Genomic DNA, 12,307 nt, shown 5'->3' on the forward strand with positions numbered 1-12,307 from the left:
GTTGGTGCCTGCGGTTTTCCACATTACAGCGCCCAATCGCCTAACCATTTGACCATAGAATACCCAATAAAGCTAGTTGGCGACAAAATGGTTAGAGAAAGTGCAGGAGGTGCCCATATAATCCTAATACATGATATTCGTGACGGCCCTCAACTATGTGCTTGCTAACGGCATAAACCTGGGCCACGTACGTTTAAGCAGACGGTAGTCGAGACTAGTATTTTTATGAGGATATAGAAGATTCATATGGCTCCTATCACCTTACTCTATCACCCTTCGGGGTAGCCGAGTACCTAAGGCGCTAGTATACTCGGCTCGAAATTGTGGGCTAATACCCGGCTCCGGAGATTGCAGTTTGAATGGAGGCAAACAGCGAGTCTAGTCCTCGTGATTTCACCATTCTGTCTGCTCCCACGGTAGTGAGAGATTAGTTATGTGCACTTTGGCTATCGCTGGAGAAAAAAAAAACATTTGCCGCCCATCCCAAAAGGAACTTTGTAGCTGAAAACGTGCCAGAGAAAGTATAATTTAGTAGCCAATAGTCGGTTTACGTCACTTGGACGCCGTAGTGGAGGTCTACGGAGAATTTTGCCCTTCTGGGGATCTTTAACGTGCGCTGCGATGCACACGGGCGTCTTCGCTTTTTGCCTCCATTCAAACTGCAATCTCCGGAGCTGGGTATTAGCCAACAATTTCGAGCTGAGTATACTAGCGCCTTAGGTACTCGGCTACCCCGAAGGGTGATAGAGTAAGGTTATAGGAGCCATATGAATCTTCTATATCCTCATATAAATACTAGTCTCGACTACCGTCTGCTGAAAGTGTACGTGGCCCAGGTTTATACCGTTAGCAAGCACATAGTTGAGGGCCGTCACGAATGTCATGTATTAGGATTATATGGGCACCTCCTGCACTTTCTCTAACCGTTTTGTCGCCAACTAGCTTTACTGGGTATTCCATGGTCAAATGGTTAGGCGATTGGGCTGCTGTAATGTGGAAACCGCATCCACAACAAATCGTCGGGACAAGTTGGGTCGATCAGTATGTGACGTTGCTTATGTACCGCTCATCAGTTAACCCGTTTAACGCACACTAGTTTTATTCGGACGTGCTGCTGCTTATGTGCCGCACAGTCGCAAACCCCATTTACCCTCAATTGTATCACTGCATTGGTTAAACTAGGCATGTGCCACACTTCAGTGAACTTCTTCGAAATGAATTTGGCTCACTTGATATGTGTCAATTGGTATGTGCTCGTCTTCAATAAATCTATTTCACCGCAACTTGCTTCATGTGAAACTAAGTATGATCAAAATTCAATGAAAAGCAAGAGGAAGAGAATCACTGAAGCATTCTACTATAAAAAATTGCGCTATAACGTAAGTCATGATGACACTCGGCGGTAGTCAGTTAGCACTGATTCATTATGCCAGCCCAACGTATTGCCATCGTCATATTGCGTTATGTATGAGGCGTCTACTGCAGCGGGAATGCTCTTGCTTCAATAACAAAAATCTACGCAGTGAGTGAGGTAGTCGGAAAAACGGTTAGATACTAACACCGATACAAAGATAGGCGCAAGCATACATAATTACATAGCCGCCGAAAACTGCGTGAAGTACCCTAAGAATGATATTGCATAGAAACTAAGGTGGTCCGTCTAGTCCTCGTGATTTCACCATTCTGTCTGCTCCCACGGTTGTGAGAGATTAGTTATATGCACTTTGGCTATCGCTGTAGAAAAAAAAAAAAACATTTGCCGCCCATCCCAAAAGGAACTTTGTAGCTGAAAACGTGCCAGAGAAAGTATAATTTAGTAGCCAATAGTCGGTTTACGTCGCTTGGACGCCGTAGTGGAGGTCTACGGAGAATTTTGCCCTTCTGGGGATCTTTAACGTGCGCTGCGATGCACACGGGCGTCTTCGCTGTTTGCCTCCATTCAAACTGCAATCTCCGGAGCTGGGTATTAGCCCACAATTTCGAGCAGAGTATACTAGCGCCTTAGGTACTCGGCTACCCCGAAGGGTGATAGAGTAAGGTTATAGGAGCCATATGAATCTTCTATATCCTCATATAAATTCTAGTTTCGACGACCGTCTGCTGAAACGTACGTGGCCCAGGTTTATACCGTTAGCAAGCACATAGTTGAGGGCCGTCACGAATGTCATGTACAAGCATTATATGGGCACCTCATGCACTTTTGTAACCGTTTAGTCGCCAACTAGCTTTATTGGGTATTCCATGGTCAAATGGTTAGGCGATTGGGCTGCTGTAATGTGGAAACCGCATCCACAACAAATCGTCGGGACAAGTTGGGTCGATCAGTATGTGACGTTGCTTATGTACCGCTCATCAGTTAACCCGTTTAACGCACACTAGTTTTATTCGGACGTGCTGCTGCTTATGTGCCGCACAGTCGCAAACCCCATTTACCCTCTATTGTATCACTGCATTCGTTAAACTAGGCATGTGCCACACTTCGGTGAACTTCTTCGAAATGAATTTGGCTCACTTGATATGTGTCAATTGGTATATGCTCGTCTTCAATAAATCTATTTCACCGCAACTTGCTTCATGTGAAACTAAGTATGATCAAAATTCAATGAAAAGCAAGAGGAAGAGAATCACTGAAGCATTCTACTATAAAAACTTGCGCTATAACGTAAGTCTTGATGACACTCGGCGGTAGTCAGTTAGCACTGATTCATTATGCCAGCCCAACGTATTGCCATCGTCATATTGCGTTATGTATGAGGCGTCTACTGCAGCGGGAATGCTCTTGCTTCAATAACAAAAATCTACGCAGTGAGTGAGGTAGTCGGAAAAACGGTTAGATACTAACACCGATACAAAGATAGGCGCAAGCATACATAATTACATAGCCCCCGAAAACTGCGTGAAGTACCCTAAGAATGATATTGCGTAGAAACTAAGCTGGTCCGTCTAGTCCTCGTGATTTCACCATTCTGTCTGCTCCCACGGTAGTGAGAGATTAGTTATGTGCACTTTGGCTATCGCTGTAGAAGAAAAAAAAACATTTGCCGCCCATCCCAAAAGGAACTTTGTAGCTGAAAACGTGCTAGAGAAAGTATAATTTAGTAGCCAATAGTCGGTTTACGTCACTTGGACGCCGTAGTGGAGGTCTACGGAGAATTTTGCCCTTCTGGGGATCTTTAACGTGAGCTGCGATGCACACGGGCGTCTTCGCTGTTTGCCTCCATTCAAACTGCAATATCCGGAGCTGGGTATTAGCCCACAATTTCGAGCTGAGTATGCTAGCGCCTTAGGTACTCGGCTACCCCGAAGGGTGATAGAGTAAGGTTATAGGAGCCATATGAATCTTCTATATCCTCATATAATACTAATCTCGACTACCGTCTGCTGAAAGTGTACGTGGCCCAGGTTTATACCGTTAGCAAGCACATAGTTGAGGGCCGTCACGAATGTCATGTATTAGGATTATATGGGCACCTCCTGCACTTTCTCTAACCGTTTTGTCGCCAACTAGCTTTACTGGGTATTCCATGGTCAAATGGTTAGGCGATTGGGCTGCTGTAATGTGGAAACCGCATCCACAACAAATCGTCGGGACAAGTTGGGTCGATCAGTATGTGACGTTGCTTATGTACCGCTCATCAGTTAACCCGTTTAACGCACACTAGTTTTATTCGGACGTGCTGCTGCTTATGTGCCGCCCAGTCGCAAACCCCATTTACCCTCAATTGTATCACTGCATTCGTTAAACTAGGCATGTGCCACACTTCAGTGAACTTCTTCAAAATGAATTTGGCTCACTTGATATGTTTCAATTGGTATGTGCTCGTCTTCAATAAATCTATTTCATCGCAACTTGCTTCATGTGAAACTAAGTATGATCAAAATTCAATGAAAAGCAAGAGGAAGAGAATCACTGAAGCATTCTACTATAAAAACTTGCGCTATAACGTAAGTCTTGATGACACTCGGCGGTAGTCAGTTAGCACTGATTTATTATGCCAGCCCAACGTATTGCCATCGTCATATTGCGTTATGTATGAGGCGTCTACTGCAGCGGGAATGCTCTTGCTTCAATAACAAAAATCTACGCAGTGAGTGAGGTAGTCGGAAAAACGGTTAGATACTAACACCGATACAAAGATAGGCGCAAGCATACATAATTACATAGCCCCCGAAAACTGCGTGAAGTACCCTAAGAATGATATTGCCTAGAAACTAAGGTGGTCCGTCTAGTCCTCGTCATTTCACCATTCTGTCTGCTCCCACGGTAGTGAGAAATTAGTTATGTGCACTTTGGCTATCGCTGTAGAAAAAAAAAACATTTGCCGCCCATCCCAAAAGGAACTTTGTAGCTGAAAACGTGCCAGAGAAAGTATAATTTAGTAGCCAATAGTCGGTTTACGTCACTTGGACGCCGTAGTGGAGGTCTACGGAGAATTTTGCCTTTCTGGGGATCTTTAACGTGCGCTGCGATGCACACGGGCGTCTTCGCTTTTAGCCTCCATTCAAACTGCAATCTCCGGAGCTGGGTATTAGCCAACAATTTCGAGCTGAGTATACTAGCGCCTTAGGTACTCGGCTGCCCCGAAGGGTGATAGAGTAAGGTTATAGGAGCCATATGAATCTTCTATATCCTCATATAAATTCTAGTTTCGACGACCGTCTGCTGAAACGTACGTGGCCCAGGTTTATACCATTAGCAAACACATAGTTGAGGGCCGTCACGAATGTCGTGTACAAGCATTATATGGGCACCTCATGCACTTTTGTAACCGTGTAGTCGCCAACTAGCTTTATTGGGTATTCCATGGTCAAATGGTTAGGCGATTGGGCTGCTGTAATGTGGAAACCGCATCCACAACAAATCGTCGGGACAAGTTGGGTCGATCAGTATGTGACGTTGCTTATGTACCGCTCATCAGTTAACCCGTTTAACGCACACTAGTTTTATTCGGACGTGCTGCTGCTTATGTGCCGCACAGTCGCAAACCCCATTTACCCTCAATTGTATAACTGCATTGGTTAAACTAGCCATGTGCCACACTTCAGTGAACTTCTTCGAAATGAATTTGGCTCACTTGATATGTGTCAATTGGTATATGCTCGTCTTCAATAAATCTATTTCACCGCAACTTGCTTCATGTGAAACTAAGTATGATCAAAATTCAATGAAAAGCAAGAGGAAGAGAATCACTGAAGCATTCTACTATAAAAACTTGCGCTATAACGTAAGTCTTGATGACACTCGGCGGTAGTCAGTTAGCACTGATTCATTATGCCAGCCCATCGTATTGCCATCGTCATATTGCGTTATGTATGAGGCGTCTACTGCAGCGGGAATGCTCTTGCTTCAATAACAAAAATCTACGCAGTGAGTGAGGTAGTCGGAAAAACGGTTAGATACTAACACCGATACAAAGATAGGCGCAAGCTTACAAAATTACATAGTCCCCGAAAACTGCGTGAAGTACCCTAAGAATGATATTGCATAGAAACTAAGGTGGTCCGTCTAGTCCTCGTGATTTCACCATTCTGTCTGCTCCCACGGTTGTGAGAGATTAGTTATATGCACTTTGGCTATCGTTGTAGAAAAAGAAAAAAAAAACCATTTTCCACCCATCCCAAAAGGAACTTTGTAGCTGAAAACGTGCCAGAGAAAGTATAATTTAGTAGTCAATAGTCGGTTTACGTCACTTGGACGCCGTAGTGGAGGTCTACGGAGAATTTTGCCTTTCTGGGGATCTTTAACGTGCGCTGCGATGCACACGGGCGTCTTCGCTTTTTGCCTCCATTCAAACTGCAATCTCCGGAGCTGGGTATTAGCCAACAATTTCGAGCTGAGTATACTAGCGCCTTAGGTACTCGGCTACTCCGAAGGGTGATAGAGTAAGGTTATAGGAGCCATATGAATCTTCTATATCCTCATATAAATACTAATCTCGACTACCGTCTGCTGAAAGTGTACGTGGCCCAGGTTTATACCGTTAGCAAGCACATAGTTGAGGGCCGTCACGAATGTCATGTATTAGGATTATATGGGCACCTCCTGCACTTTCTCTAACCGTTTTGTCGCCAACTAGCTTTACTGGGTATTCTATGGTCAAAAGGTTAGGCGATTGGGCTGCTATAATGTGAAAACCGCATCCACAACAAATCGTCGGGACAAGTTGGGTCGATCAGTATGTGACGTTGCTTATGTACCGCTCATCAGTTAACCCGTTTAACGCACACTAGTTTTATTCGGACGTGCTGCTGCTTATGTGCCGCACAGTCGCAAACCCCATTTACCCTCAATTGTATCACTGCATTGGTTAAACTAGGCGTGTGCCACACGTCAGTGAACTTCTTCGAAGTGAATTTGGCTCACTTGATATGTGTCAATTGGTATGTGATCGTCTTCAATAAATCTACTTCACCGCAACTTGCTTCATGTGAAACTAAGTATGATCAAAATTCAATGAAATGCAAGAGGAATGGAAGCACTGAATCATTTTATTATAAAACATTGCGCTATAACGAAAGTCATGATGACTTTCGTCGGTAGTGAGTTAGCACTGATTCATTATGCGGACCCAACGTATTGCCATCGTCATATTGCGTTATGTATGAGGCGTCTACTGCAGCGGGAATGCTCTTTGCTTCAAAAGTTGTCGCAGTTTCACCTGAAAGGCGAAGCATCGATTGCGATAGCAAATTTGTAGAGAGCTATACGGAGTAATGATAGTAGTTTTATCAGCTGTATAAACTTGGACATGCAGTAGCACCGGCAACACTCAGAACTGTTGTCGACGCCGTCGGCGTTTTGCCCGCGTTCGCACAAAATGCGTGCGGCGTTGGTGACTGTTGGCGGAGCCTCTGATATAAATAGGCACTTGGTGCCGCAGCTCAACACCCTCTAGAAAAATATGAAGGCCTTAGCTCTCTTCGCGTGACGTCACACGATGCGGCGGATTGAAAAAAAAAAGATATGGAACGCTGTTGAAGAGAGGTTGTCTCGCAGGTGCATTGCGCGGAAACATTTTTTTCTGCAAGAACAAGCATGCATGTATTTAAAAAAGAATAGAACGCCAGAAAACTGAAGCAGCAAAACATTTATTTACGAAGCCCAGTTTCTTTTTGTGCTGGCTTTATATTAGAAGCAATGCATGCAGTTATTTGGCCTCGAGAGTTGTGGCTTTCCTTTTTTTTTGTGGCTTTCCTTTTTTTTTGATTTATCGGCAGCGTCGAGAAGTTTGTCGTTCAGCTTCCTACAAAAATTCTTAAGAAGAATGTTGGTGCTGCACCGCAGGATGTGTTTAAGCACTAATTCAACTGTGTGGCCATTCTCACACGTATCGAAGTCGGACTGCTCTTCACTAGCCAGCAATTGTAGCGTCATTTTCGTTACCACCTGGCGTTGCTCAGGCATCATAAGCAGTGCTGGCTCTGTAGCGAGCTGCTCTACTACAACGTAGCTATGAGCAACTGCGTTAAGTGCAAACATTGATGGATAAACTAAACCTCCTCGGTCCAGCTGCTTCACAAGACCATAATGTTCGTTTGTGGCAGAGACTGTGATCTTCTTGTCCACGGTCAACGAGTCCCTGCATTTCTCGCACTTCAACTTTTTAAGGGTCCCGTATACTGCATAACCTGCAACGTAGACGAGGACTGGGACGACGTCCTGCATCTTCGTAAGAGCCTGGCTGGTAACAACAACGTTGCTGCTGGGAAGCAATGCCTCGACTTGCTTTCGGACACATTCCCAGTGCTGGTCAGGGGAAACTGTAGGCAAGGTGCTCTGCAGGCGCAGCTTGTTTTCGACTTCATATATCTGCCTGATGGAGATGTGATATTGCGCACCTGCCAGCTGCCTATACTTTCCAAACCGATCTTCAAGGCAGTCTGTCTGAATCTTCCCAAAAAGGACATATGACATTCCAAGCTCTTCGAAGCTGTACCTAGCGAGCTCAACAAGCGCATAGGTGGTGTGTTCGAGAGCAGCGTGAGTCTCCTTTGTCAGAGTACCGTTGTCAAAACCTTTGTTCCTCCACTCATCCAGCCACTTCAGAAACATGTGCAAGAAGTAAATTTTTGGATCGTTATCAATGGAAGGCACTGGTTGTTGGAAGTGATCTCTAAGCCTTTCTCCCTTCCATGGAGTTTTGACGTTTACAATTTTCCACCACTTGAGTATGATCTCGACGAATGTAGCCGTGGCCTCGAAAGAGAATAGGTTGTGCTTTGCTCCAAGAGCACGTAACGCCTCTGGTATATAGTCATTGAAGATTTGTAAAGCAAGCTTTACGTCCTGCCTTTCAAGACTCGAAGGGTAGAGGGCTTTTCTTGACAGCCCATAGCCATATTTCAACAGCTGGTCACACTCTTTGCTGTGAAGGTCCCTGATTGTTGCAAATGACGCTGTTTGCATTCGCTCTGATTCTGGTGTGTCTCCTTGGATCTCCGGGAAGTAGAAACAAATTTGGTCATTCTTCTGATTGATCCAGTTATTTCGTATGCATTTTAGAATGTGCACTGGGTCTATAACGAAGAACAGCGGCCTTGAAGGGTCTGATGGATGTTGGTACACAATTCTGTTACACGGAGGTGATTCGAAAAGCGACATCGCTTTTCTGTTCACAGAGTTGTTGTCGCTGACGATGCACATAACCCGGTACCCAATCTTTTCCAGCCCACAAATCACGTCTTTAAGCGTCTTTTGCAGGAACTCCGCCTCTACTCGGTGCACCGGCACGATGTGCGCAACTTCTTTAAATTTACACGTCACGCTGCGCACCATGAAAACGAGCGCACAGTTAGCAGCTTCATTTCTATTAATTGCAGCGCCGGTAATATTGCCTCCTTTGTAGTCAAAGTAAGGTTTTATATGTATTTCATCAACCATAACTGTGACAAAGCGCTGGTCATCTTTCAGGTCACAAATTCTCTTTGTCATGTAGCTGAGGAATGTTTCACTCTGATGCTCTTGTTGAGGACTCATACCATAAGACGAGCACACTGATCTTATCGTCATAGGATGCGGCAAGGTGATGCTTCCATGGCTACGTATGAACGCGTATGCATGGGGCGATATAGTGAAAACAATACAGCAAAACATCATGAAATCAGCAGAGTAGCGCCTGCGCTGTTTTTTCGATAGGTGCAAGGTGACTTGCTCTTTCAGAAATTGAATACAGTTGGCGTCATCTTCTGCTTGGGACGTGCAAAGCTGATCGAACAGTAAACAAACAGCCTCGCAAATTTCGGCGACTGAGTTGGACATCAGGTCACAGTCCCACTTCTCGATGCCTTCCAGGAGTTTCTCCATACCCCTTTTACTGTTAGCGATTTCGGGAACGCAGAGATTTGCACCGAGCTTTTTTACGGCCGTTTTCATAACGTGTAGTGTCACGCTCAAATCTCCTTTCACGCAAACAGAGTATTTCAACCACGGTGCTTCATCGTCGACAATGTGAATGAGAAGAAGCCTTTCATTTCTTTCGATAACATCCCAGAACTTCATCCCTTGGCTCCTTAAGTGGTTGGCAAGTTCGCTCACACTGTTGACTTTATCCTCCTCGCGTGCTCTGATAAATGCCTCGTTGGATTCAGCGACGGCTTTCTGAAGGGCTGCATTCTCTATTCGCGCGCGCTTGGAGTCAGGATCTTCCCTCCTCGCGGTCTTTCTGGACAAGTAGCTCGAATGATTCGGGAACTTCGACGGTACAGCGTCTGGGCGAAGGCGCACATGAGATAGCGGCACTGTCATTACGCGGCCAGTTGCTTGATCTGTATGCGTCGCGTCTCGAATAATGTCCTCGTCCATGAAAGGAAGTTCACATACCTAGAAAAAAAATACGCTCCAATCAGCAAACCGACGGCTACAGGTCACACAAACATGCGGCTCATGAGCCACTTACACATGTACGTTTATATTCTTTCAATTAACTAACACCTAAATAAAAAAACTTACCGTGGAATGTTCGGTGACCGTGAGGTTTTCCCGTGGCACAGCGCGAATCCAAGCGTCCCTTAGAGCTTGATCTCTCGGGAACTTGAAGACGTGCACCTTCGTGTCCCCCGTGTAGTTTCCGCGGCATCGAGGTACACAGCATTTGCACGGCATCGCGGCGGGATTCTTTTCACGGCGAGGAAAACACGTCCGACTGAACAGCGAAGAGATGTACGACTGTACATACGCGCCGGGGAATGAGTTTTTGGAGACGCGCGATCAACGCGCACCAGCGCGATCCGGACGCGCGGATGCGTCGTGTCGCGGCGACGGGCAAAACCGCAAAACGCGCTCGCCGCCTCAAGGCCGTTTCACATGGCGCGATTTTCACACAGCGACACAGCGAATTCCGTCGCTCAGCGACCGCCGCGACGTCGCGGGCTCTCCGCGACGGGATTCCAACATGTTGGAATTTCCGTCGCTGAGTCGCGGCGATCGGCGCGATGTGGGCGGAGCAACGTGACGTAACAGCAAGCGCCGTCGAAATAAACGCTTTCCTGTTTTACCGCGCTGGAAGAGAAACGTGACGTAACAGCAAGCGCCGTCGAAATAGGCCCTTTCCTGTTTTACCGCGTGCTTGAAGCTCAGCGGAGCAATGTCGCGCGCAAGTTTCAACGATGTTTTAATCGATCAAGTCGCGATGCGTCCCCTTTTGTGGAACGCCGCGCTTAATGACTATAAGAAGACCACAAACAGGTCAGCGTTATGGGAAGAAGTGCTGGCAGGTATGAGGACCATCGACCCTAATGGTATGTGTTCGGCCTTTTCATTTCTTCCCATGTAAATAAATGGACTCGTACCATATACAGGAACTTAGAAATTGGTTTTCTCAGCAACGACTGCACTGAAATTGATGAGATTTGTTGCATTTTATAAAGAAAGTTTAAATCTAGTGACTGTGGTAAGCGGAGTGTTTATTTAGGGGGTCAATTTTCTTAGAAAAATTTTTGAAGATAGCAAAACTTTTGGAAAACAGAACTATACGTTTACAACGTGGCATTGAAAAATGATATCACAGTTACCTCTAAAACCTCTAAAATATACTACTAATTTGTAGGATTTTGTAAAATCCCTGCAGAGATTGTAACAATTACTTCACGCAAGCTGTTTCACGAACTTCACGCAAGCTTCCTGTTAGTTGCTTAACAAAAACGCCAATGCATTTCTCCGCAAATTTCGGGAATTATCTCGAAACTAGTGTCATCCGGATAATTATTTCCAAGTGGAGCCGCCTTGCGAACTCCACGGCTACAATTTATAAATTGCAATATGGGCCATCAGATAATTAGTTAAAAACTTAATTAGTGATTTATTGTTGATTGGTCAATTACGCATTGCAATTTTTTGTGCAAGTAATATCCGCCTCTTCGAGTAGACCAGCTCATTAACTTGAATTGGGCTATCTGCCTCAGGCAACCTTAAATAAATTTTACAGTGTTCGCTGAAACACCCTGTGTATCAAATTTGTCCGCTATACATATGGTCAGTGCCAGCTACTTCTTTTACGTGATCTTCGCTTCCCGATGATTATGATTTCTGTACTATGGCACATAACCACAACGAGGGATCGGCCACGAAGAAATGAAGAAATACAAGCCAATATAAGCCTGCTCAGCATGCCAAGTTTAGGCAAACTATTTCAATTGTGTGTGAGGTGTCGCAGAATGCAAGGTGTTGATATTTCAAGGTTCCATTTTAAAATTCCCCAGCTATTTTTGGACCACCCACTGAAGGAAGCGACCCGGTTCCAGCATTGAAATGCGATCATGAATCAGCTGATGGCATTTTTTTAGAGATTGCGCTACTTATTAGGTGACACACTTATACAGAGAAGAAATTTCTGCACGTAATTTATGCTTTTACATTTCGTTATATTGCTTCGAATTTTTTTCAGTGACCATGGATGAAGTACAAAGCCGTTGGAAAAACCTGAAAGACACATTTCGACGCAAATTGAAAGACCTTAAAGATGAGCACAGGAGTGGCTCAGGTGCCACAAAGAAAAGCAAATCCAGCAACTGGCCACACATGGAAAGGCTGAGGTTCATGACAGATTTGTTTGAACCACGCCGGTAAGAGCAACTGCATGTTTAAAGGTACGAGTGCTCATTAATAAGCTACATGTATATTACGCAGGAGCAACAGCAATGTTTCACTCGAAGAAATCCATTCTCAAAATGAAAGCGCCGTAGCAGAAGAAATGGCGGTCATCAGTGAGGAACATTGTGAAACAGAGATTTTTGAAGATATGTTTACGTCGCCTGGATCCTCCCCTAAAACAGCTCCATGCACAAGCAAGGACTCATCTGTGACCTCGAG

The 12,307-nt window shown here is 45.1% G+C and overlaps 1 protein-coding gene across 1 annotated transcript; it reads right to left on the minus strand.

Annotated features, from left to right (window-relative positions):
• Positions 1 to 5,322: 5,322 nt before the first annotated feature.
• Positions 5,323 to 10,076, minus strand: LOC119440111 (uncharacterized). Its single transcript, XM_049662760.1, has 3 exons — positions 9,950 to 10,076; positions 7,217 to 9,585; positions 5,323 to 5,361 (listed from the first exon to the last, which is right to left on the minus strand). The coding sequence occupies exons 1-3, from the start codon at positions 10,074 to 10,076 to the stop codon at positions 5,323 to 5,325; spliced, it is 2,535 nt and encodes an 844-aa protein (XP_049518717.1).
• Between the last annotated feature and the right edge of the window lie 2,231 nt (positions 10,077 to 12,307).

The sequence above is a fragment of the Dermacentor silvarum genome, chromosome 2 (genome assembly GCF_013339745.2).
Source record: "Dermacentor silvarum isolate Dsil-2018 chromosome 2, BIME_Dsil_1.4, whole genome shotgun sequence".
Lineage (NCBI taxonomy): Eukaryota > Metazoa > Arthropoda > Arachnida > Ixodida > Ixodidae > Dermacentor > Dermacentor silvarum.